At 40.7% G+C, this 24,523-nt stretch overlaps 2 protein-coding genes across 5 annotated transcripts; both read left to right on the top strand.

Annotated features, from left to right (window-relative positions):
* The first annotated feature begins 126 nt into the window (after window positions 1–126).
* manbal (mannosidase beta like) lies at window positions 127–3,508 on the top strand. Of its 2 annotated transcripts, none has more exons than XM_005943238.3 (3): window positions 127–284; window positions 645–832; window positions 3,042–3,508. In XM_005943238.3, the coding sequence occupies exons 2-3, from the start codon at window positions 683–685 to the stop codon at window positions 3,150–3,152; spliced, it is 261 nt and encodes an 86-aa protein (XP_005943300.1). In that variant the 5' UTR covers window positions 127–284; window positions 645–682; the 3' UTR covers window positions 3,153–3,508. The 2 variants fall into 2 exon arrangements, with proteins under 2 accessions (XP_005943300.1, XP_005943299.1); XM_005943237.3 differs by having other exon boundaries at window positions 143–303.
* Window positions 3,509–4,554: 1,046 nt separating this feature from the next.
* LOC102292134 (proto-oncogene tyrosine-protein kinase Src) lies at window positions 4,555–23,668 on the top strand. 3 transcript variants are annotated; one of them, XM_005943241.3, is made up of 13 exons: window positions 4,555–5,004; window positions 13,856–14,137; window positions 15,532–15,631; window positions 16,500–16,517; window positions 17,252–17,350; window positions 17,612–17,715; window positions 19,897–20,046; window positions 20,130–20,285; window positions 20,465–20,644; window positions 20,823–20,899; window positions 21,011–21,164; window positions 21,309–21,440; window positions 21,875–23,668. In XM_005943241.3, exons 2-13 carry the CDS (start codon window positions 13,864–13,866, stop codon window positions 22,081–22,083), a joined length of 1,653 nt encoding a protein of 550 aa, XP_005943303.1. In that variant the 5' UTR covers window positions 4,555–5,004; window positions 13,856–13,863; the 3' UTR covers window positions 22,084–23,668. The 3 variants fall into 3 exon arrangements, with proteins under 3 accessions (XP_005943303.1, XP_005943302.1, XP_005943305.1); XM_005943240.3 differs by having other exon boundaries at window positions 13,792–14,137; XM_005943243.3 differs by lacking the exon at window positions 16,500–16,517 and having other exon boundaries at window positions 13,792–14,137.
* The last annotated feature ends 855 nt before the right edge of the window (window positions 23,669–24,523 follow it).

Here is a 24,523-nt window from a genome sequence, read left to right as displayed (position 1 = left end):
TTTTTTTTTTGTCTTTTCAATTTATTTATTGTTCACTGTGGATAAAATCTCGCCGCAAGGATTAAAAATATGAAAAATAAAATAAAATAAATAAAAACTCTTCTCCACGAACGTTAGAGGGTGTTGTTTTCAAGCCAATCCTCTATCGGAGCGGAAGGAGATGGCGGATTTATGATGTCATTTCCGACAAGTGATTTATTTTCTCTCCCTTTGTGAACTACTTTAGCTTTTTTACGTTAGAAGAACTGACTTTGGTGTTTGCATTCCTGTAGCGGTAAAACGAGGCAAGTACTTCCATCACTGGTGAGCTTTTTTCACCCCACTTTCCGCTCTCGAACACTGTCTTGCCAAAGTGCTTCGCTACATTGTAACGCTGTGAGTGTGTGGTAGCTAGGCGTATCCACAATAAAGTAAATATATAAAGCAAGCATGAAATGCGTTTATGTTTTAGTCCGTTTGAGTACAGTGGAGCAGAGTGTCTGTTTTATTCACATTTTTAAGAGAGTCTGTTTAAAAAGTGGCCGCTATGAGGCAGAGTAACATCTCAACACATAATCTCTCTCTCTCTTTTTTTTTAATGCACCCTGTCGTCACTTAACGGTTTACATGTCTTTCTTCTACCGTTGCTCACGTTAATTTCACAGGCAGGTCACCGGAGGACGCGTAACAGAGCAGGGTCATCATGTCTGCAGAACTGGACTTGTCCACTCCAGAGATCCCTGAGCCTACCCTGCTAGAAAGCATACTGCGCTATGGGTTGTTTCTCGGTGCTATCTTTCAGCTTATTTGCATCCTGGCTGTCATCTTCCCTTCATCCAAGGGCCACGAACAGGTGGGTCTTATAGAGAGGTGTGCTTGCCCATCCTGAGGGGTGTACTGTGAAGGAAGTTCTGCATAGTCAGGCTTTCTTTGTGTTATCTGAGTATCACTAGAGCAGTTATCCACCGGCTTTGGTAACTGTGGTTTTCTGTTGACATGAAAGCCCAACATTTCTGAAATCGTGATCATCAAGCACTCTCTGTGGTCAAAATAAATGTATGCTTCATCTCCAGTTATGTTTATTTTACTGCTCTGTGTGATTTTGTTGTTACAGTTTATTTCAGCTGCACAATCCAGCTGTGAGGCTTTTGGTGCAAGTAAATTCTACGCACAGCTAAGACTCTCCTCCAACTTAATAAAAGGGACAGTGAATTCATTTCAGTTTGTCGCCAAAGTGAAAGTAAAATTACTGACTGAGTAGGTAGTTTTAGTGATGAATAGCCAACAAAAGGAACAAATTGATTTTCTAATCTGTGTTTTAGTAGCTGCAGTTCCTTCAGTGTAAAAGCAGTAGGACCAAATATTTAAAAAAAATTCATACACTGTATACATGCAAATTCTCATGACAATGGTTTATAACAAGCTTAAAAGAGAGCCATCTTCATCACACTGAACACTCTGACATTAAATTTAACAGAGCTCGGTAACCCATTGATCTCTGCATACTCCTCCCCTCTGGTTTAGCTTGGGGTAAGGTTGGTTTCATTGAGCATCACAGGAAGAATGTGAAAAAGTCTGGGCTCAGGTGAAACAGAGAAGGATGCACAAATCAATAGAACTGAAGCACAATGCAGACAGTTGAGTCAAATTGTCACTGTACACCATATGCCCATCCTGATGTTTTTCTTCTCTTGCATGAGCACCCAACAACTGTTATTCTCGGTTGTTACACATGATGTTATTTTTTTTCTTCATTCTTAGAATGACAGTATGAGTTTGAGGGGGTAAAAATTGTAGGTGTATTAGAAATACATTAGGAAATGTCTACAATTGCATGCGCATTTGTTACATCACAGTTAACTTATTCTATTCCCATTTTTAAGGAGATATTAATGTGTAATCATCAACCTAATTTACACTTTTTAGGCTATTTTACTCTGCTTTAGAGTGATATATGGTATAGAGGCTGTGCTGTAACACCACACAGATCCGTCATATGTCTTTTGTTATGTCACAGAAGAGTTTAATTGATTACATTATGGTTTCCAATGAGTTAAACACATTAACGTAGTTATACTATGGAACAGCTAATGTTAACATTAGAATACTGAAAGTAAAATAATTAAAATTTTATTATATTTTGCCTGTCACATTTAGAAGTTGATCTAAAAAGAAATGCAGAGAAACCGGGCACCACTTAGCAAGTGTAGTGCTGAGTCTCTTGTTTTAGAAAGTCTGTGAAGACGGGGCTACTTTCACAATCTCCATAATAACAACTGTCAGGAGAGATTATTTATAGACAAAAGCAATTAAATCCACTGTCAAATTACTCTATTTTCAGGCATCATTATCAGATGCACTGATTACTCTCCACAGTATGTCGCCATTTCATCTTTTTTACAGCAGCCTGCTGTCGGTCCTACCCACCAGAACAATGGGAAAGATTACACTCACAGAAACTAGGCTGGCAGAAAATAAAAAGTGCTGAAAAATGTCAGTTTCTTTTGTCTGCTGTGTACAGTATTTTCTGGGAATTTCATTCAACTGTCCATTAAACTGCAATAGTTTAATGTAGAGATGGAAAACTGCAAACTGTATAAACAGCATTGAAAATGTATAATACTTACCCCATGTGGATAAGAAGTCAAATTAAACGCACTCTTTATGACAAGTTTAACATGGGGGAAAAATGATGAATAAAATGACATTAGCATTATATTTACTAGTTATACATGAATCAACTGGCTGTCAGTATGTAAAGTGACCTAAATAGCCTCTAACTTGTGAGCTACATCCTTTTTTCAGCTGCTCCAGGGTTCGGCACTCTGGTGATCTGCCTCCATCTCTTCTATTCTGACCACTGGCCACTGCACTGTACAATGTCCATTGCTTTTACGTCTATGCAGTATGTTGTTGTGGATATTTGCATTATTTTATTAAAGTTAGGGTTGTGAAATGCTGGACTTTTATCACTATATTTCCATTTTTAAGTGAGTGCTAAGGACAAATGAAAAGACTGTTCCTTTGGAGGTTGTTCAGGGTGCTCTGTGTTTGCTCTGCAGGAGGAAGCCGAGTCCACTGACGTAAAGGCTGCTGAACAGATAAAGAAACCTAAAGGACCAACACCTCAGCCTCGACAGAAACCAAAGAAAGAGAGCAAAAAGAAGCGATAAATATCTGTGTGCATGTCTGTGCGCGCGCGCGTGTGTGTATTACCTTGAGAATGTGTGTTGGGTCATTGCCAAAGTTATAAGAATTTCGTTATTACAAGTGTAAGCACTAATTTACAACAATTTTAAAAAAAATTAAAGAGGTGTGTTGAATTTGAGGCACAAGAAAAGGACCAACTACATCCTGTTCAACACATTACAAAAACAGCTCATTATCATGGTGCTTACCAACAGTTTATTTAGTTACACACCGTATTTCATTGGTTGTGTTTGTTATACATTTTCTTTTGTAACAGTTGAATATCATTGGTTGAATTGTGTGTTAATAACAAGGCAGAAATAAATGTGTTCTGCAGCCATTCACCTTAGCAGTTTACAGTAATTGCCAAACCTCAGTTTCATGTAAAGAAATGAGAAGGACATCATGACCCAGCCTTCTGTATGACAAAACACTTACCTTATAAAACTGTGGTTTGGTGTAGTAAATCATATTGCCATAGATGATACACCAAAGTCTCACATTGTCCAAAAGTACTAGGTTGTGTTTTCACTCTAAATTTGTAATACAACGACTGTATGTTTAAATGTATTCAAAATTCCGAGATAAACAGTGATCAGATTTTTGCTAATCGTTGATGCCCTCAGAAAGCCATTTGGTCGGGATGTTTATTACCTCGTTTAGATCCATTTAGCATTTTATTAAAGCGGTAGTATTGCACATATTTTACATGAACTGTCTTGTATAAAGTCTTGATTTTAATCCAAGTATTCCAGACAAATTCTGGCCATCTTGATGTGCATCTGGGCAGTTATTTTTTAAATTAATTTTCATTTCAAAGGTTACTGGGACATAAGAATTGCACGTATAGAGTTACCAGTGAAATTAAAAAGCTTTTGGGAATTCTACTTCCAATATCAGCTATTGCAGAGTTCCGAGGGTTCTATGAGCGACATGGGCCTACATTATAGTGCCTCTGCTTGAATATATCTTCAAGGTAGTTGACTGTGTCATTGAAAAAAGTACTGGGATTGTACGCTTTACTTCTCCTTGAAGTAGTTTCAGTTCTCCGCTTCAACTACTGGAAACTTGATGCGGGAGTGTGGGAGAGGATATCAGCTGATGGATGATAAACACCGCTAAACGCCGACCGGGTTCCGGTATCACTGCACCAGCAAAAACTTACCATTAGGGAAGTGTGTGTCGCTTAGCAACCAATTTTCCCAGTCGGCTAAATGGAGCTTTTCAGCAAACGACGGACGTAAACATACAGGGCACGCGCGTAGTGTCTTATTACCTTTATTATAAGAATGTTTTCAGTCGTGACTAATAAAAAGATATTAGGAAAACCCAAACGGGGGGGGGTATTTCTGTCAACGCCGCGGCGAATTTAACAGCCGGCGTCGAGTTACGCAAGGTGACGTGGTGAATGCTCCCGACGTTACTGCGTAAAATCCAGCCTCCCCATATTTGCGCTCTCGTGTTTCGTTGGTGATGCATTATCTAGTGCCTTCCCCCCCACGAGGCATGTCTTTTCCACACTACACCACTCCTGCTTCGTCGCACCAATTTACCGCGCCGCCGACCCTTCCCAGCTGAACAGGTTTGCCCGGCCCACCGCAGCCGCTCGGCAGCTGTGCCCCCAACTCCTGAAAGCAGTCCCCGTCATGACCTCCTCCTCCTCCTCCTGTGATTTTGCCGAAATTCGCTAAATGGGATTCGTGGCTGGCCCGGGGTTTCCACAGCAACTGGCCATCCGATTCCATTATTTTTCTAATGAGGACAGCCGTTCGGATCTAACACGGTTCCTCGCTGCGCGTCTCTGATTTTTGGGCTAAATCTCAAGACGCGTCAAAGGTAAGTTAATTGGAGCTCGTAGCAGTTTAGTGCGATAATGCAGATTTATTTCGGCATTCAATGTCGGCTTTTCTCTTTTTTTTTTCTTAAAAAAAATGTGTGCTGCGCATTTTTCTCTCACGGAGGTTTCACACAGGGATTGATAAGCTACCCCCCTCTTCACTGACTTGTATTTTCATTGTTGCACAGGCCATTCACTCGCACATTTGGCCAGTGCCACTCAGTCTGTGCCAGGGCTAGGTTGTTGACGATTTACTACGCCCCGCAAAATGCAAAGCGTTTGTGCAAATCTCTCATTTTTGTCTTGGCGATCATCACGAACACTCGGGAAGACGCAGCAAATCGGCTGCGCACAGAAAATAAAGCCAACAATCCATCGAAATTCAAAATGGAGCTGTAGCAGCACCTGTTTTGGTTCATCAGGCCGCATATGCGCTGTATGTGAGCCAAAGCCTACGACACTCACTGGAGCATTGTCCCTTTTTCATCATTATTATTATTGTTGTCCCGGTTCCCATTCACAAATCACTGTTTACGAGCCTTGTGGGCATCTGTTTAGCAAACACGAACAGTGAACGTTTTTGATTTCATTTTACGATTCTTTCTAATAGCAAAGACATTATCATTTTTGACAGCTGCTGATCCTGTAGGCAGCTACTACCCCACCCCGTGTTTCTTTGAAAGCAGCTTTGCTCACAACAACTGGCGTTTAATCCCGTGGAAATAGAGTTTTTAATTATGTGGTTAATCTATTTAGAGTTGCTTTGGGGGCTCTGGACGAGCTCCAGCTTATTTCCTTACGGCGGGGGATTCAGGTTTTTGGCTTGAATCATGGGAATGCTCAGTATTGGATGTTATCACTGGATGAAGATGCAAGCATTATGTTAGCAAATTATGAAAGAACATTTAAATACCTTGTTGAATTCTTACAAGTGCATTTCAAGCAAAAAGAGTGCAGGAAGTGGGTGAAAATGCATCATAATCCCCTCATGTGGCTGTGAAAGATTGAAATTTGATATAGGCCTGCAAAAATATTTTTTTTAATGATGTAGGTCTACTTTTTTACAAGTTGCAACAACCCTAGATATCGTCTTAATACCATTTGTTTTGTCCAGTCAACCATCCAAAACATCAATTTACTCTCATAACAAAGAAAACCAGAAATAAATGACAGAAGTGAAAGCTTCTTTAATGTTCAGTTGTTCATTAAAACTGATTAACTGACTGCCAGTTAACAATCAGACAGGCTGTTGTGAAACAGTATGTGTGTAAAATGACTTTTTCAAGAGAACAGATTCAAAAAGCAGACCCTGACTTTATTTTAAAATCCTGTAAATAATAAAAAGGCTGTGTGTAAATGACCTAGAATGACACAGCGTCATTAATAAGATATATAAATTTGTAGACTGAACGACTGATGTCCTGTAAAATTAATCCGGCTGCAGCAGCTGTTCCTTTTAGTCCGGATCGCTCGCTGCCAGAGCCACAAGTTAAAGATGGGCGGAAGTGGGTTTTATCAGCTGAGTGCCACAGTGCCCCTCTCCTCTCCACTTATCTTCCTCCACTGCTTTTTTTTTTTTTTTTTTTCCTCGCCTTTGCTGAGTGTGTTGGCTTCTAAGGAAGAGGGAAGATGAATTGAGACAACTAGACAGAGACTTTCACTTTCCAAAGTCTGTGGGATTTAATCATAAAAAGAAATGGAGGGAAAAAAACACAGAAAATCTGATTTGGGAAGTTACAGGACTAAAATTGGAGAAGGCTCGATAGTTATGCGACTGCATTGTCTTTTTCTCTCTCTGACCTTTGCTATATATAGATGATCTGTACGTTACGCATGTATCTGTGGACTGCATTGTTCATCATGCAACATCTATATGGGAATAAGACAGCGACACTAATGTGCACATTTCCTCTCGTTTTAATCTTGAGGAACCATCATTACTACGCCCCCACCACCACCACCCCCTCGCCTCCCCTCCTCTCCCCTCCCAAGGGCAAACCGTAATTTTCCCATTCAGCTGAAACATTGGCTGGAGCTGTCTTTCCTCTCTGCAGCACAGTGGCAACTGTTACCGTCTGTTGTGACTCAGTGAGGTTTGTCGTGGCCAAATGTGCTTATGTGCCTGACCAGACATGTTGAGCTTGTGAGCTCAGCCTTAGATGAAGGATTACAAAGGTTAATATGGAACTCCAAACGTTTTTTGGTTGGTTTTTTTTTTTGGCAACCTATGCAAAATAAGAATGACAAAAATGAGAATGATTGCACTAAAACACTCCTCAACTGTAAGTAGTGCTTTAAAGCAGTCATTTTGTCAGAAATGGGTCCTTTGCATTAGGATGGGTCCTTTGCATTATGGCTAATTATGCTATTTAACATTTAGGGACTTGATTGTGTCTACTGAAGAGATGGGTAAAGATGCTGTACACCAGAGAATATTGTTATTGGATGATCAAAGATTTAATGGTTATGTTACTATTTCAGTTTAAGTTGATGTAACAGACAACGTCTGCAGTTTTTATTCTGTGCAAGAAAGCATTAAGATTACTTGAAGCTCATCTACAGCTTCTGCATTATTATTCTGGTGAAGTGGATATCTTCTAAATTTTGTCATTGTTTTCTCAAACAATGGTTCCTTGTTGAGATGCGGGCAAAGGGTGGTAAAAAAAAAAGGGGGGGGGGCTACAATGATTGTAAAGGCTGCATAATTAGGGATTCAGCTTGAAAATAATTGCAGAAAAACGGCACAGAAGTGTGCTTTGTTGAGTGTGTGTAGATTAAGATATCCATGAGACAATGAATTACAATGCAGAATTTCAGTAGGACTAACAGATTAACAAGTTTAAAGGTTTAACAGATGGATGCTACCTGGAGACAAACAAAAGTGGTGTATTTTCTCATTAAAAGCTAATCCACAGCAGCAATGTCAATGGCAATCTACCCCAACAGCGTTGAGGAAGCAAAGCTGCAACACAGCTGACTGCAGCAAATGTCAGCTCTGTAGGGATGAGGTTGAAGTTGGGATTCCACCAAGTCATTCTTTGGGGGAAAACAGATGTTTTTCCCTTACAAAAATATCGAAGAGCTGAACATATTTACTGATAAAGGCCAGCTTTGACCTGCTGTGCACACGAGGAAATGTCAGGTATGACTGGCATTGTGGATAACTGTGCACTTTGACCCCCTTGTCACTTACACTGGAATCAGTATGGACAGGGTGCAGCACAAAGTCTTTCAGTTTGCACAGAATCATTCAGTAGTCTTTCAAGATGGATATGAAAATGATAAAAAGTCATATTGGGGCACATGTAAATTGAAACAAATATTGGCCTGATGCGATGCAGTTGAAGAGCATGAAAGGTGTTAGGACTTGTCTACTTTATATCCTGCATTCCATTTAGGCAGCTGGCTATTATTCCTTTACTTTTTTCTGCTTTCTCCACAGCTTTTGCTCCCTGTTGATGAGCAGAAAGTTTAGATTCATAGGGTATCAAATCCTTAGAATCACTCTCCATACAAGGCAAATCAAGAACCGGTTAATTCCGTTTAACTTTATTTATATAGTCTCCATTGAGAACAACACGTATCTCAGTGGACTTTACAGTGAGAGCTAAAGAGGTTATATATGGCCTATATATAATATAGAGAAATCCAACAATCCAGAGCTTACCTTACAGCATGTCTTTACTCTATCTCTTGACATTTAAACCACATATTATGTAACAAATGTGGAACCTTTTTAAAAAAAAAAAAAATACTGAAAGAGTGCCACAAAAATCCCAGCTGCTTACCTCAGCTTTAAGAAGTTTGCAAATTTGAGAAGACACTATCCATTCATGCTTGAAGCCAACTTTCTTTAATAATTAAAGAAAAGTTTTTTTAATATTATTATTATGATTATTTGGCGCAAAGCAACATGAGTTTCTGTTTGAAAGAGATTCTGTTTTGCCTTCTTGCTAGATTGACCACTTTTCTTCTGATTTGGTCATGACCCATAACCCACAGATCAGGTTTGCACGTCTTCACTTCTGTGCCAATCTGCTGAGCCTGTCATGAACTTGTCTAAAAATGTAATTAACACCAGTTGTGATGGGGCCAGGAGCATAAGGAGAGGTACACCCCGGACGGGTCACCAATCTGTTGCAGGGTTAACAGAGAGACCAGAAACCATTCATACTCACACCTAGATTCATCAGTTAATCAAACTCCATGCATGTCTCCATAGAGAACTCACATGGAAACAGGAAGAACATGCAGAGTCCACACAGAAAGACCCAGGATCTTCTTTCTGTTGACAGTGTTAACCACAGAAACCAAGATTCATGACAAAAACGTTCACAATATCATGCTGCACTTCCACCTTCCTGTACTGGCAAGTTTAATGCGATGCTTAAAGCTCAGTCAGATAATGACTGAATTATATCAGAATATTGGAGGGTATTCCTGTGGTATTTATTTTTTTTATTGTTTTTGTTGTTCATCTCATCAAAGAGAAAAACTGAAGTATGAACTGAATGTTTGGTCCAAAAGTAGAGGTATATAGAGTAAACCTTGATAACTGTTACACTCCTGTCTGTGAAGTAGGTCACATCAACTGATCCACTACAAGATATTATCTTCCATGAGACAAAGTGCAATATGTAATGGTCTGTAATTGTATCTGGCGTCCTCATAAACACTGGGGTCAGTAATCTGCTTGTGTAGCATCAGCCATTTCCTTGTTTTTTTCCATTGATCTGCAAGTTGGAAAATAGTCCAAGAAATTTTCAGTCTGCATCTCTAGTCCTGGAAAACCATGAAAATGGAGCTCTCCTGCTCCATCTTCCTCCCTCTATTCCTTCCTCCCACCCTGCCCTCCTGCTGCTCAGGTGCCTGTTCTTGTTGCAGTCGAGGTGTGTAGTGCAGTCTGCTTCATCTAAAACTGCCAACTCAACTTCACCTCATCTCTCACATATTTTCCAGATCTTACTTACTCTTTTCTTTTGCAAGACTCTACAATGTCTAATTCCATTCTCACCAATCCATAGTCTTTCATTTTATACCCCTATGCTAATGTGTTACCACTTGATATTAGGCCGTTGCAACACCATATTAGGAAAAGGCACAAGGCTCTGCTACAGAGCTACTTCTGTTGTTTACACAAACACGCCGGCTTTGAGGCTTCCGAGGGCGCTGTGGTTTGTACGCTGCTCTGCGAAGTACTAAACTAAGTGCTGGACACTGCAGCTCACATTAAACCTGTGTGTGAGAATCATTACTTCTCCTCATCAGTCTGAGATTGATCCTAATGATTAGTACGTCTTCCAAATCCATTTGAGGCTATCAAAGCCAGAATGAGCGAATCAGAGTTGGCTTGAACTCCTCTGCTGAGTGCTTACCCTGCTGAATTTACCACCAGGGAGATATCTGTGCAGTCTCCAAATTCACTGTGGTGCATATACTAATAAAGTTGAAGTGGTGAAATGTAAATTTGGCATGTGTGACACACATGGGTACATGTCATATGGCATTACTGATTTCCTTGAGATCAAAATGTCTTTCCTCTGTGGAATCAGCAATAGACCACAATAACGGGTAACGAGTGAGGGACAAGAAAGGTGTACTATGATAGACGGCAGAGTGGATCCGTGCTTTCAAGATGACAAATTCTGACCCTACCAGCCGATTGTCACGGCAGAAATGGAGGCTCATCAGACCGTTTTTGGAATTTTTGCGAGCCTGTGCGAATTGTAGCCTCAGCTTTCTGCTCTTAACTGAAAGGTGGTGCTTGCAGTGTGGTCTTCTGCTGCTATAGCCCATCTGCTTCAAGATTTGACGTCTTGTGGCTTCAGAGAGGTTCTTCCAAATACCTTTGTAACGAGTCATTATTTGAGTTACTGTTGCCTACCAATTAGCTCAAAGCAGCCGGGCCATTATCCACTGGCATTTGACATCAACTAAGCACTTTCACCCAGAGAATTTCCACTCACTGCATAGTTTCTCTCTTTCAGACCGTTAACCATACTGTGCCATACCAACCGTAGAGATGGCTGTATGAGGAAAATCTCAGTAGATTAGCAGTTTCTGAAATGCTCAGATCAGTCCATGTGACACAAACAGCCATGCTATTTTCCTTTCTGATGATCAGTTTGAACACGTTGTCTTGACCATGCCTACATGGCTAAATGCATAATGAGTTGCTAGCATGTGACTGGCTGATATTTGCGTTGATGAACAGGTGTACATAACAAAATGGATGTTATGAAGTTTTCATAAATTTCCAGTCACACAAGTGTAGTTTGACTAGGGGCAGCTGTGTCTAAGGAGGCAGAACGGGTCATTCACCAGTTGGGAAGTTGATGGCTCAATCCTCTAGGGCAGGGGTGCCCAATCCCGGTCCTCGAGAGCTACCGTCCTGCAGCTTTTAGATGCATCCTTGTTCCCACACACCCGAATCAAATGAATGGCTTGTTATCAGGCCTTTGCCAAACATGATGGCATGCTGAAGAGGTAATCAAACCATTTGATTCAGCTGTGTTGGAGTAGGGATGCATCTAAAAGCTGCAGGATAGTAGCTCTCGAGGACTGGGATTGGGCAGCCCTGTTCTAGGGAATCCCCTAGTAGCATATCGAAGTAACAGAGGACAAAATGAAAAGTTTCCCCGTGTGTGTCTATAAAAATGCTTAGGCATAGAATAAAAAGTGTGAATGAGGTGTGTAGAAAGCATTCCTTGCCATTTGTGTCGCATTTTAAAGGATGATATTTTGAGGTTTTTGTGACTCATTACTAAATTATTTTGTTTTCCAACCAAAGTATGTTTAACCAAGGTAGGACCAAATGTAAAGTTAATTGGATGCTTTAATCAATATTTCTTTTTTAAGAACTAATACTTTTAAAGCAGTTTTAAGTAATTCTGCAGTTGCTGATACAGATTTCGATTCCTTCACTTCTCTTGTACCTTGACTGACTGTGCTGTGGATCTTTTGCACAAGTGACTCAACTATTACCTGCAAGGACTGATTAGTGGTAAGGGTCCACTTTACATGTATCTTATCTTTACCTTTTTTTTTCTTCTTTTTTTCCATTGAGGCGGATGTTGATCATTAGAGGCGGTCAGTGCAACTGGCCATAATGTTGATTGCCAATGTCTAAACTAGCTCTTTAAATTGTTTAACACAATTCCCACTTCCCTGTCCATCTTTGTCTGAAGCCCTATGAGCTTGTCTCAGTATGACTCAGTGTTGCACCATGGGATACATTAACCCCTCCACTGCACCAAATTACATCCTGGCAGGGGCTGAAGCGAAGCTTGCACGACTGCGCTCGTGTTTGAAATCACTCGTGTACGTTCACACACGCATTGTAGCTTACACGCCAACACAGCTTCACAGTGGGAGCCTTGGATGTCTTTGAGGATTCCCGTACCTGTGTAATTAAGTTATAGTCACACATCACACTTAAAACACCCACTAAGCCTCAGCTGTCTGCGTTGCAGTATACAACAACCACCTACGCGTTCTTTTTACAGCCGCTGCCGGTTCCTTCCTCTTTCCCTCTTAATAACACTCTGTCCTGTCTGTCAGACTAACACAAGTGTGTTGGAAACATTCATAAGGATACACGGGTTGCTGGAAAAAGGATGTGAGACACAACTGTGTTTGGGTGTTAGTGTGCGACTGAGCTTAGTTTCCCAGAGACCAAGGAACAGCTGCTAATGCACAGAAACGCACACACTCGGTCTCGGTTCCAAAGGAACAAGACTGTTTCATGTGTGTGTGACTGTCTCTGTTTCAGCTGGCTTGAAATAGTCGGTCTCGCAGTGACTCACGCCGCTATGCCTGGAGGGGAGGATTGGTCTTGGTGTGTGAACAAGGCACTCTAACTTTCTGTGGGTGCACTTGACTGTCTGAGCATGTTTGTCTTTGTCTGCACTCGGGATGAAGGCGCACTCTTGACTTGTTGCATTTATTGGGCTGTAATAAATGTATTTGACATGAGGATGTGAAGGAAAAGCAGCAGTATAATTACCTGTTGGAGATGAAACTGTTTGTGTCCTTGTCAACTCAGCAGCATTAACACACGGCTTCAGTACGGCCCACAGCTCCTTTGTTTGAAGCTTTGTTTTCCACGTAAATGCTTATTGATTCAAAACAGATTGAATCAGACGGGAACGACCTTGAATCTATGCGTGTTTTTATGTGCCCTCTTCGTGGAGTATTTGCATGCTAAACGGTTTTAACTGAACCTGGAGCAGCTCCAAGGATACTCAACAGCAGACCGGGAGAGCTAAAATGAATGCGATGCTAGAAGCAAGAGGAGTTTTTCTTTTAGGAGAGTGAATGGCTAGAAACTGAAATGGGGTCGCTTCCTTTTCCTGAGTGAACTTCATTTTTCTTTTAATAGTCATCTTTAAAATATACATTTGTACAGTCACACTGAAATGGTCAGATTTAGTAAACAATTAAGAAAATGAACACTGTATTTAAAAATAACACTGTATTAAATGTCTACTGAAATGGCATCAATAATTAAGGGTTAAAGCATTAGGATGCTTGTGGGTCAAACTGCATTTAAATATTAATAAGAATATCCTCATTCATATGCCTGCCTCTGAGTCAAATTTTGCTGCTAGGACTGGCAGATATGATGGCAGAGATGTTGGATGAAATTGCAAATGCAAAAAAAAAATACTAAATAAACACTTACTGAATTGGGATACTGTAGGGTTTTTATTTATTTATTTTTTTAGCAGTGTACATGGTCTACAGTATACAGTGATGGCATGTATTTGACTTTTATTGATTAACAGAAGCAGTAGCAAAGCCACTTCGGACCTTAAAGTGCTGCTTACTCATCATTGGCTCTGGTCCCAGGTCTGCACATGGGGGCGGGCAAGAGCAAGCCCAAGGAGCCGGGCCAGCGCTCCATGAGCCTGGATGGTACCATAGGCACAGGCTCCGACAGTGGGCACTTCCACCACCTGGGACCCGCCCAGCAGACCCAAACACCCAACAGGAGCCCTGCCGTCGGAACAGGCAGGCGGGGGCATCAAGGGCAGCACCAGCACGCCCCAACAAATACTCCCGAGATGGCTCTCTTCGGAGGAGTGGACCACACGGGAACTGTCACATCACCTCATAGAGGACCTCTGTCAGGTAGGAAAAACATTATGATAATGGTGATAAAGTTTATTCATGTAGCGCCTCTTAACAACAAGCCATGAAAAGACAAGATTTTAAAAAAAAAGTCACCTTTTTTTGATTGTATAAACATATAAAACAGAGTAGAATTAGAAAGATGACTCTGGAAAGTGTAAAGTAAAACTACTGTGAAGCTGTAGTCCCACATTTAAATAAAGTAAATGCAGCAGGAAACAGAAACACATCGTACCCTGATATGAAAGAACTGAGTGGGAACAAACAGTAACCTCCTGTATAATTAGTGAGCTTTTAGAAGTGCTTTTAAAGGCCGATTTTGTTGTTTCTCTTGGTTCCAGTCTTTATGCCAACACGAGCTAACTGCCTGTGTGAATGTGGTCGTGAAACGGATTCAATAAATCTGACGAGAACTTTGATGTCTCTATGTCAGCCTACGGACTTGCTTTCAGTTTGAGATCACAAAAGTCCCAAAGTGGATGGGGAAGAAAAAAAAGAAGCAAAATCTGATTCATAATGAGTCACATTTACACAGAAAAATATTTAAAAGCATCTTTTTTTTTCTCACTATCTAAGAGCCAGACTTAAAAACTTCTTTTCGACTTTGAAGCACCACATGTCACGCTGTCCATATTTTATTTACTGGATATATTTAAACTGTAATGTGCCTAAACCAGCCAGATGGCTGGGTTAATGTTGCTCCATCCAGAGAGCAAAGGCCTGCTGGTATATGAAGAACAGTTCTGCTGGTTGCAACCTACTGCTGCGCACCTAATGAGCCAATCAATGATCGGCTGAAGAATTCCCCAGTTTAGGTCTCAGGTTCATTAAATAAAGCTACATAGAACCCCATTAATATCATACCTTTGTCCTTCAAGGGCGGTCAGACAGATGCTGTCTGAATGTCAATATTTTTCATTAGATACATTTTCAGAGCAGCAGTAGAATACCTTAACATCCAACCCTGAAAAGCTGAAAATTCAAGGGCTAGGTCACAGTGCTAAAAATCACACACATTATTCATTATATATTATTATTATTATTATTATTATTAGAATAATATTTTTATTATTCCACTGGTTTTTAACTGATGATTTTCTTCTTCAAATTTAATTGAAAAACTGACTGGCAACAGCCTGAGAGGGTTTGGGCTTGAGACAAGATGAGGGAATCTTTGCTAAATTAAATGAAGAACAGCGGTGTGCTTTTAAGTTGACCTTGTTTTTAGATCCCTGGGAAACCAAATTGTACCTAAACAAATAAATTTCCCAGCCCTGTTAAACCAGTGTCATTGATCTTAAGTGGAAATACCCTTTTGTGTGCTAAATGTCTTTATTTCAGTGTCTGTATTGTTCCCCAAATGAACGTTTCTGTTTCTCCGTGGTCTCTTTCAGGAGGTGTCACTACATTTGTGGCTTTGTATGATTATGAGTCACGAACAGCATCTGATCTGACCTTTAGGAAAGGGGACCGGCTGCAGATTGTCAACAACACGTAAGAATCAAGAGTCATCCCACTGTAACTCTAGTAGTGATGCCACACAGTCACAGAGATGTGAATGAACAGATTTCTTGGTGCACACGTGATCTGTGACGCGCACATATGTGGACATGAATGAACACGCAGTGATAGTCAGATCTGGTAACTGTCGATCCTTCCCATCTGTTTACTAAAAGTGAGCAGAACAGCTCTGCGCTAATGCATTCTGTTCCTCATGGGCAACTGTGATCATCATAATCTTTTAAGAGACTTCAGAGGGAGCATTTTGTACCGAGATATAGATAGAAACAGGACAAAACAAAACAGGTTCAAGTGAAATTAGGTTGTTTTTTTTTGGGGGGGGGGGGGGGAATTTTGCAAGTTTTTTCAAGCTGCTGTTTCTAAGCTAAACATCTGCAACATAACTCTCTTGCAGGTGTTTACAATCACAACAATTTTTTGTTTTCCTATGAGCTCTTTCTATAACTTCCTACTATAAGTCTGCTCTGCTGGTATTTATTGAGAGCCTGGCACTACATAATTGGGCTGAAAAGTAGAATAAATACATAATGAAGCATTACAAAGCAGAGCTTAGTAGTTAGATGAGTTAAGCCAGGCTGTATTTCTAAGGCCTAAAGTGGACATTTATGGAAGATAAATGAAATATATTCATACTCTCCTATAGCATTAGAATCCCACATTGAAATGGAAAATCAAAGTTAAATCAGCCCCACTGTGTAATCCCAGAGCTTATGCAGCTCGTCTGCTATCTGTCTGTGCCGTGCTGCGTGCCTTGCCGTGTCTCCTTGCTGCATTTTGATGTGTCTGCTGTGTCTGTTATCTCTCCCTCTCTTTCTTTCTCATGCTTCATGGTTTCTCCTAGGAAAAAGTACAGCTTCAGGTCAGTAATATTTAATGCAATAAAAAAAAAAAACCCTCATGCAACCTTTTCTTCACCGTCCCTGCGATCCTTGCATTTGCTTCATCATGAAGTGGTAAATAGAGATGGACTAATTCTATATCTCCTGTATAAAACATATTGCATGTTTCTACATAGAGCTAAAGTTGAATCTAAGATGGGACAAGTGGAATAAAAGGTTGCCTGCATTTATTTTCCATCTTACCAATTTTTTTTTTTCTTAACTCCATCCTATCAACTTTGCGGGATGAGGTTTTTTAAGTTTCACTTTTGCAGTGTAAATGGCACTATGGTTTTCAGTCAAATGATGTGGAAGTTTAACTGGATGGATCATATCAGAGGGCACTGTTTCAAAGTTACTGGAATATTTCAGGGATAAATCCAGTAATGTTCAGTTTTTTCTCATTGGCAACAAATCCCATAAGTCCAAAGCCATTGATAAATGAATGCACGGTCTTTTCTACAAGCTAAAGCTCAAACTGGTCCCCAATACATGTGCAGTTTCCCTCAGTTTACATCAATAAATCAAATTTTTTTTAGCCTCTTATATTCTTGGGTCTTTGAGCAAAAGACAAGGTAGAAGTTGTTCCTCATCAATGAAATATGGTGCTGATTTTGAATAAACTTTAAATATCTCTAATTGCCTTGTTCAGTTTTGTTCGTGATTGACTCTCACTCTCTCTTCATCTCTCTGTCTCTCTCTCTTTCCCTCACAGAGAAGGGGATTGGTGGCTCGCTCGCTCCCTGACAACTGGAGAGAGCGGTTATATCCCCAGCAACTATGTGGCTCCATCCGACTCCATCCAAGCAGAAGAGTACATTATCCACTCTTTGTTCTCCTCATGCGATTTACCCTGCAGTTTATTTACATCTAAAGCTGGTTTTCAGTGCAGAACCTGCATGTAGTTGTGCTCTGCACGCATTTTAATGATCCATGCATGATAAGGCCATGTTTACAAATAAAGAGTACTGAGATGCTGTTCATACATATAATCCAAACGTAGCTCTGCATTCCTGCTCCAGCTGCTCAGTAGTAGCTCGTCACTGATCTCACTCTCTGTGGCCCACTTTGGCAGGTGGTATTTTGGGAAGATCACTCGACGTGACTCGGAGAGGCTCCTTCTCAACCCTCAGAACAGACGAGGAACTTTCTTGGTGAGGGAGAGCGAGACTACTAAAGGTGAGAGAGCAGACATTTGCATCACTTCAGAGACTACAGTCATTATCATGAACCATTATCAAGAACAATTAGCTCTTCTGCCTGTCTGAAGTCGCGTAATGATGCATTAAATCAGCCTGAGTGCTTTTTTTTTTTCTTTTTTCTCACATTAAAACTATCTAGCAGCAGTGTTCGACCTGCACAAAGTGGCATTTCTTTATTTGACCAGCAGGCTTTTGGCAGGCGTATTTTCGTTTTTTCAGGCTGACATGTGCAAAACGTGGATCAACATGATTCTTCTAAAATGTATTGTAACTGTGTTTAGGCCTCCCAAGTATAAATAAATAAAAATTATATCATACATACACTATGAGATTTGACATTTTGACAGCAGGGATTCGAAGACATTAAAAAGATTTCCACTGAAAACTATATTTTTATGCTAAAGTGGTTTCATTGTTTAAGTAAAATGCAGATGCTCTCTTTTTTTCAGCTTTTTTTAAATGCTTTAATGTGCCGTTTTCATTTTGGTGTGGGACAGTGCAAGCACAACAAATGTATGGGCTCATGTTTTCCCCCCTTTAAACATTTCGCACACTAAGCAATTAGTTGAGGTGGCAAAAACTGCTGATAAGTTGATAATTAAAACAAGAATTAGTTGTTGGCGTAATGAAATTGTGAAACGATCAGTTTTTCAGTTGTTTCCTTACACTCCATGATTATCTAGTAAAACTGTCTCTGTAAAACATGTTTAATAAAAACCCAAGATTTCTTAATTTTTCACACCATTAAAAATGTGTGAGGTGGGAAAAAAAATGAAGCGATGACACTTTTTCTGCCTCCCTGGAGGCTTACAGAGTAGCAGATGTGCTTTGAAATAAGTAGATCTTCAGGGACTCAATTTGAAAGAGGTAGAACCTGCTAATTAAGTCATTTGTTAACTTTCACACTGGCCTGCGGCGCTGTGTCTTTGTTCTCTGGGCTTGTGGCAGAGTTTTGCATCTTTCGCTGAAAGTCTGCACTCAGATCTGGTCCCTGTGACGTAAACTGACTCTTTAGGGGGCTGTTTTGGAGGAAGTAAAAGGAAAAGATTGGAATGGGTTGGGCTTGTGAATGGATAGGGGTGAATCACTCTGCCAGAACTAGGTCATCTTAGAAGGTTGCTGGATTTTTCCCCCGGCTATAGGTCCATGTCACACACACACACACACACACACACACACACACACACACACACTGAGAAGAGGGGAGAACTGTGAACACTTGTAGGAAAAAGGGGAGGATTTGGGAGAATAGGAGGAGCTGTTGGCAGAAGATGCCATGGCCTCTGGGTGTGTTCTGTATAAGATATCAAATGTGAGGCTCGCAGTGAGACAGGGATGAGCATGAACATGCCTCTTGCATGTTGAAAAAGATGAATCTTATCATTCAAGGTTCAGGCTACAAGCACTCACATTGTGACCCTGTTAGAGAAACCTTTCCTCTGAGCTCTTGACAGGTTTTTGTCTCTCTCATGTCACATACCTAAGAAGAAATGGTGTGAAGTGGCTAAATGCTGTAGTAGTTGTAATCATACATAGTGTAAAGGCTCTTTAGCTTTCAGAATATGAATAAAGGATAATTCAGTTTTACATGTTTAGTTTTAAATCTGGAAGTGAAGGTACTTGAGTAGTACTATAGTGGTGGTAATGATTTGGTACATTTGCTTGATGCACTTGGGGAAGTCTGTCTTTCCTGCTCTAGAGTTTCTTTCTAATGAGAGAATAGGTCAGTCAGTGAAACTCCAGATCGAACACAATTGATTTTTTTTTTCATTTTCTTTCATGTCTCACTGTAAAGCTTAGGTTTGCTAAGTGAGTTCAGTCCTTTTTTAAATCGCATCAAGTTTGAGTCCTGTCACATTTCCAAGTTATTTGCATTTTATTTGTTTTTACCTAATCGGCTATTTTGTCATCATTATTCTTGTGAAATGTAGTTTTGTGAAAAACTGTTGGACAAAACAAGGTTAATGAAACTTTCTGCAGTGGTGGGCAGTGGATAAGGACAAAGGCTTAGTTATTTGGCCATTAATCCAACCAGCAGGGTCTTAAATAGCCAAAGCGCAGCTGCTAGGAAACTCCAGAGAGCAGCTGCCAGACGGGCCAGGAGCAATGTGGTTTTATTGTTCTAACCTGTCTCTGTCTGTTTTTGTCTTGCTCACAGGGGCGTATTGCCTGTCAGTGCTGGATTATGATAACACCAAAGGCGCTAATGTTAAACATTACAAAATCAGGAAACTGGATAGCGGAGGTTTCTACATCACTTCACGCACCCAGTTCACCAGCCTACAGCAGCTAGTCTTCCACTATCGCAGTAAGTACTCGGGTGCATGTAGTCACCAAAAGTTAGGAAATGTCAACTGCATTGATGGTAACTCTTAACCTTTCTTCATTCAGAGCACTCTGATGGACTGTGCCACGCTCTAACAGATGTTTGTCCAGTGACCAAACCTCAGACGCAGGGACTGGCTAGGGATGCCTGGGAGATCCCCAGAGAGTCTCTCCGCCTTGATGTCAAACTGGGACAGGGCTGCTTTGGAGAAGTCTGGATGGGTAAGAATCCCTAACATACCTTAGCAGATGGGTTAAACTTTTATGATGCAACATGAGCATCATTTACTCTTTCTTGTTAAAACTAGGAAACCTTTTATATTTGGAGAGTAGGTGGACTAAGAGGAGTAAGGACAGCAGTTTACTGTAGAAGCAATGTCTTTTTGTCTGGCTTCTGACAGGTACGTGGAACGGTACAACACGAGTAGCCATTAAGACTCTAAAGCCCGGCACCATGTCTCCAGAGGCCTTCCTTCAAGAAGCACAGGTCATGAAGAAGCTGCGGCACGAAAAGCTGGTCCAGCTGTACGCCGTTGTGTCTGAGGAGCCCATTTATATTGTAACAGAGTATATGAGCCAAGGTAGCGCATGACAGCAGACTGTGGCAAGAGATGGTTCTCAGACCTGCTTGATACTCGGACAAATTCATAATCCTCTTTACTAATTCTTGTTCAAAAAAGGGGGGAAGGGATGTTTACATTTGACATATTATCAGCTTAGGTTTTTGTAAATTAAATAATATTGGGTTTGTGTTCACAGGCAGCTTACTGGACTTTCTTAAAGGCGAAGCTGGAAAGCTGCTTCGTCTGCCTCAGCTGGTAGACATGGCTGCTCAGGTAAAACTACAAAAGATCAGTGTGCTTAAGTGCATCATCTAACCACCAAGAATTCAATACTAAAAGGTGTACTACATGGAAATTTAAATTTCTCGTCCTCTCTCCTTCCAGATTGCAGCAGGCATGGCCTACGTGGAGAGGATGAACTATGTCCACAGGGACCTGCGTGCTGCAAACATCCTGGTAGGAGACAGCCTCGTGTGCAAGGTGGCTGACTTTGGTCTGGCAAGACTCATTGAAGACAATGAGTACACTGCAAGACAGGGTAAGTCTCCTCTTCCTACTTAAAATATTTACACTCAAATCAGAGAGAGAGAAGTTTGGTTACAGAAGAAAAAGTGACTTATAAGAATAAGATGTCCTAAAGTGTTTATAACATGCCACACTGAGTTTCATAATGTTTTCTTAGGAGCCAAGTTCCCAATCAAATGGACAGCACCGGAGGCAGCTCTGTATGGTCGTTTCACCATTAAGTCAGATGTCTGGTCCTTTGGTGTGCTGCTCACAGAGCTGGCAACTAAAGGCAGAGTTCCCTATCCAGGTAAAAGCTCCACCTGACAGGATAAACCCACATAATAATTTCAGTTTCTTATTCAAATAAAAAAAATAAATCGCGTTGTATGATTTAAAATAATTCAATATTTGATAAACATCTTGTGCTGTGAGACAGAATTGACCAAAACTAGCTGATACCTTTCTACACATCCAATGGGCAAATCACATAAGTTGCACCATATAAGGTGTTTTAGCATACCCACAATTGCTGCACATCTGCAAATCTTCTCCTTTTCTTGCTACATCTGACTTGATCAGCTGTTGTCATTGATATCTGCTCTGCTCACTGATCAGGATGTTTCTGCTGCCATCCCAGCCTGAACCAGCTTCCCACCCCTGCAGGCTGGGAAGGTCCTAGATCAGAGCCATACCACAAAAGGATTTCTGTCCAAAAATCTAACTTACTGTTTTTCTTGACAGGTATGGTTAACCGAGAAGTGCTTGACCAAGTGGAGCGTGGCTACAGGATGCCTTGTCCAGCAGAGTGCCCAAGCTCCTTGCATGAGCTCATGCTTTCCTGCTGGAGGAAGGATCCAGAAGAGAGGCCTACATTTGAGTACCTGCAGGGCTTCCTAGAGGACTACTTCACCTCCACAGAACCCCAGTATCAGCCTGGGGAGAACCTATAGAACCGTATATCGAATTGAACCTGGTGAGGAGGGGAAAGGGCCTCAGCACAGAATGATCTGCACTAACCGACCTCAGAGGAGCTCCTGTTTAAGGATCTGAGCCTGTGAAACTCAGTTGTGAGGAACTTGAGATTCATCTGTGGAAGTAAAACCGAAATAGAAACCGGCAGAAGTCCCCTCATGTGCCATAACGGAACTTCTACAGAAGAACCTGAAGAACCTCCTTTCTGCAAGAACTCACTGTTTACTTAAGTTCTCTTGCAGTAAAGAGGTTGAGCTGTAGAAGGCAAACTCTTGCTGGACTGACTGTGGCTCTGATTGAATCGATTGACTAAACTTGCGGGTAAATGTTTTGGAGAGATGCGACCGATGTGGGAGGAATCAAATCAGGATCTACAGAAAGGGCAAGAGGAGAAAAGATAAAGCTCCTGTCGAAGAGAGTAAGAGGGAGGATATTTCAATCAGGCATGAGCTGTTTAGTGAAACCTCCCTCTTTCCCTCTTTTGTTGCGTCTCTACACCATCGTCTGGTACCTTTTCCGCCCACAGAAGAGCACTGCCCCTGTGGCTCAGGTGCCAAAGGAAAGTCTGTCTCTCTTGAAATCCTTTATCTCATTTCTTCCCCTCTTCCTCTATTTCTGTCTGACTTTCAGCATTTCTCTCCAGTTTTCTCAAGTGCTGCTTCTTCAAAGTGTCTCCAAATAACTCAGCTCTGGAACTCAACTTTGCATCTTTATTTTTATGTTTACTTGGACAGTACTCGTCCTGTGGTTTCAGGTTTTGTTTTTGTGGCAGACAAAAGTATCTGACAACACTTTATTTTGTGGATTTTTCTGTGACTTTCAATAGACAGGCTATTAAAATAGCCATAATGGTAGTGCCAGGGTAAATGTACTCAACAGGCAGGTTCTGTAACACTTAAATTAGGTAACTTAAATTAACAATTGAGGGCTCTCTCTTGTTTAATCATCACCCTGTCCTTTTCTAGCTGTATTTCTTGACATACATAATAAACAGCCTGCTGGAACCAACCTTGATTAAAAATGTCTTTGATGCAGATAGTGTCTGAGTGCTTGTTTTGATTGACTTGATTTAACTGGAAAGTTGCATTGAAATAAGCACTGTCGCAGTGGCACTAAAGGCCACCTTCAGTGAATATCTCTGAACCATAAGTGAGGGGAAAAGTTCCATCATTTATGTGAACTACTAAGAGGTTGATGATGCTACTACTGGTAAATATCAAAGTCAGGATGGGAAAAGCCTCTTTGGGCCTGTGCCAAACAAATCACATTTCTTTACTGCTATCCATGTATATACTGTTTTATTATCAATGGGGCTTCCTTGTTTTTTTTGGGGGGGGGGTTTGGGTTTTTTTTGTTGTTGTTTTTAAAAACATACTATGATTTTTCTGAAATTAAAACTCCCCAGTAAACTCCATGCTAGCAAGTAAAAACAAACTGCTCAACAAGACAGGTTTTCATTTACCTCACATGTGTCATCCCTATGAAATATGCAACCAGGCAGCCCTAATGAAACTGTAAAACTCTGATCAGGTAACCCCAATAAAACTGTGTTTATGACTTAAATACAAAAGTTGATTTATGAAGCCAGTTAGCATGTTGTTGTTTTTTTTGTGCCATTCTTCTCTTGAACATTGGCTGGGTTTGTATTTATGCTATACTTTACATCAACATGTGTCTGTTTACTTCATGTTCAGGTCAGGCCCGGAGATCATATACAGACTTCTGAAACTATTTTTCTTTCTTTTTTTTTTACATCTCAACCACTGCAGCCAGTTCTCACTGTCATATTGTACATACTGTAGCTGTACCATGTATGCCACTAAATGGCAGGGTTATGTTGGATGTCACACATTTTGCAGTGATTTGTTTCATAAAGTAGCCAATAGAACAGCAAGTGTAAAGTTGGAGGTTGTTGCCAACAAAAACAACAATGCCGCTTATCAAACTAGGAGGCATACAGCAATAAAATGAATATCATGAAAATATGATCCAGTGACGGTTAATGATTATGACTAATATTCTGAAACCACAAAAAAAGGGAAGTTGGGTTGTGATGCGATGGTTTGACATGATAAATGAGGTCAAAGATGTAAATAGTATCTTAAACAAATGACTGTGACTATCATGTAATTTGTTTTTGTATAGTTTCTTTCATTGCACCTCCATGCTGAGGTTTTTACAGTGACACGCCTGCTCCCAAAATATTAATAAGATGCTACTGTACATGGGGCTTAAGGAATGTTTCTTCTTTTTTATTTTTAGCCATGTTCTATTTGAAGCCTCTGTTTCTGCAAAAGACAATTCAGAATTGGGCTTGAGATATTTATGTATATCTTTCCATGAACATATTAATAGTATGTTCCTCTTTTAGAAAGGGTAAATCCCAATTTGTTTTGACACTCTGAACTGCCTGCAAGT

This window comes from Haplochromis burtoni, unplaced genomic scaffold (genome assembly GCF_018398535.1).
Source record: "Haplochromis burtoni strain Fernald_Lab_line unplaced genomic scaffold, NCSU_Asbu1 Contig_357, whole genome shotgun sequence".
Taxonomy (NCBI): Eukaryota; Metazoa; Chordata; class Actinopteri; order Cichliformes; family Cichlidae; genus Haplochromis; species Haplochromis burtoni.
Note: the sequence above shows the minus strand (reverse complement) of the source record. Positions and strands in the feature narration are given on the sequence as shown.

Bases quoted from the DNA above. Each gene is read 5' to 3' on its own strand.
- manbal (XM_005943238.3), top strand. From the start codon at position 683: ATGTCTGCAGAACTGGACTTGTCCACTCCAGAGATCCCTGAGCCTACC. The intron at 833-3,041 runs GTGGGTCTTATA...TTTGCTCTGCAG, and splicing joins CATCCAAGGGCCACGAACAG to GAGGAAGCCGAGTCCACTGA.
- LOC102292134 (XM_005943241.3), top strand. From the start codon at position 13,864: ATGGGGGCGGGCAAGAGCAAGCCCAAGGAGCCGGGCCAGCGCTCCATG. The intron at 14,138-15,531 runs GTAGGAAAAACA...GGTCTCTTTCAG, and splicing joins TCATAGAGGACCTCTGTCAG to GAGGTGTCACTACATTTGTG. The intron at 20,900-21,010 runs GTAAAACTACAA...CTCTCCTTCCAG, and splicing joins TGGTAGACATGGCTGCTCAG to ATTGCAGCAGGCATGGCCTA.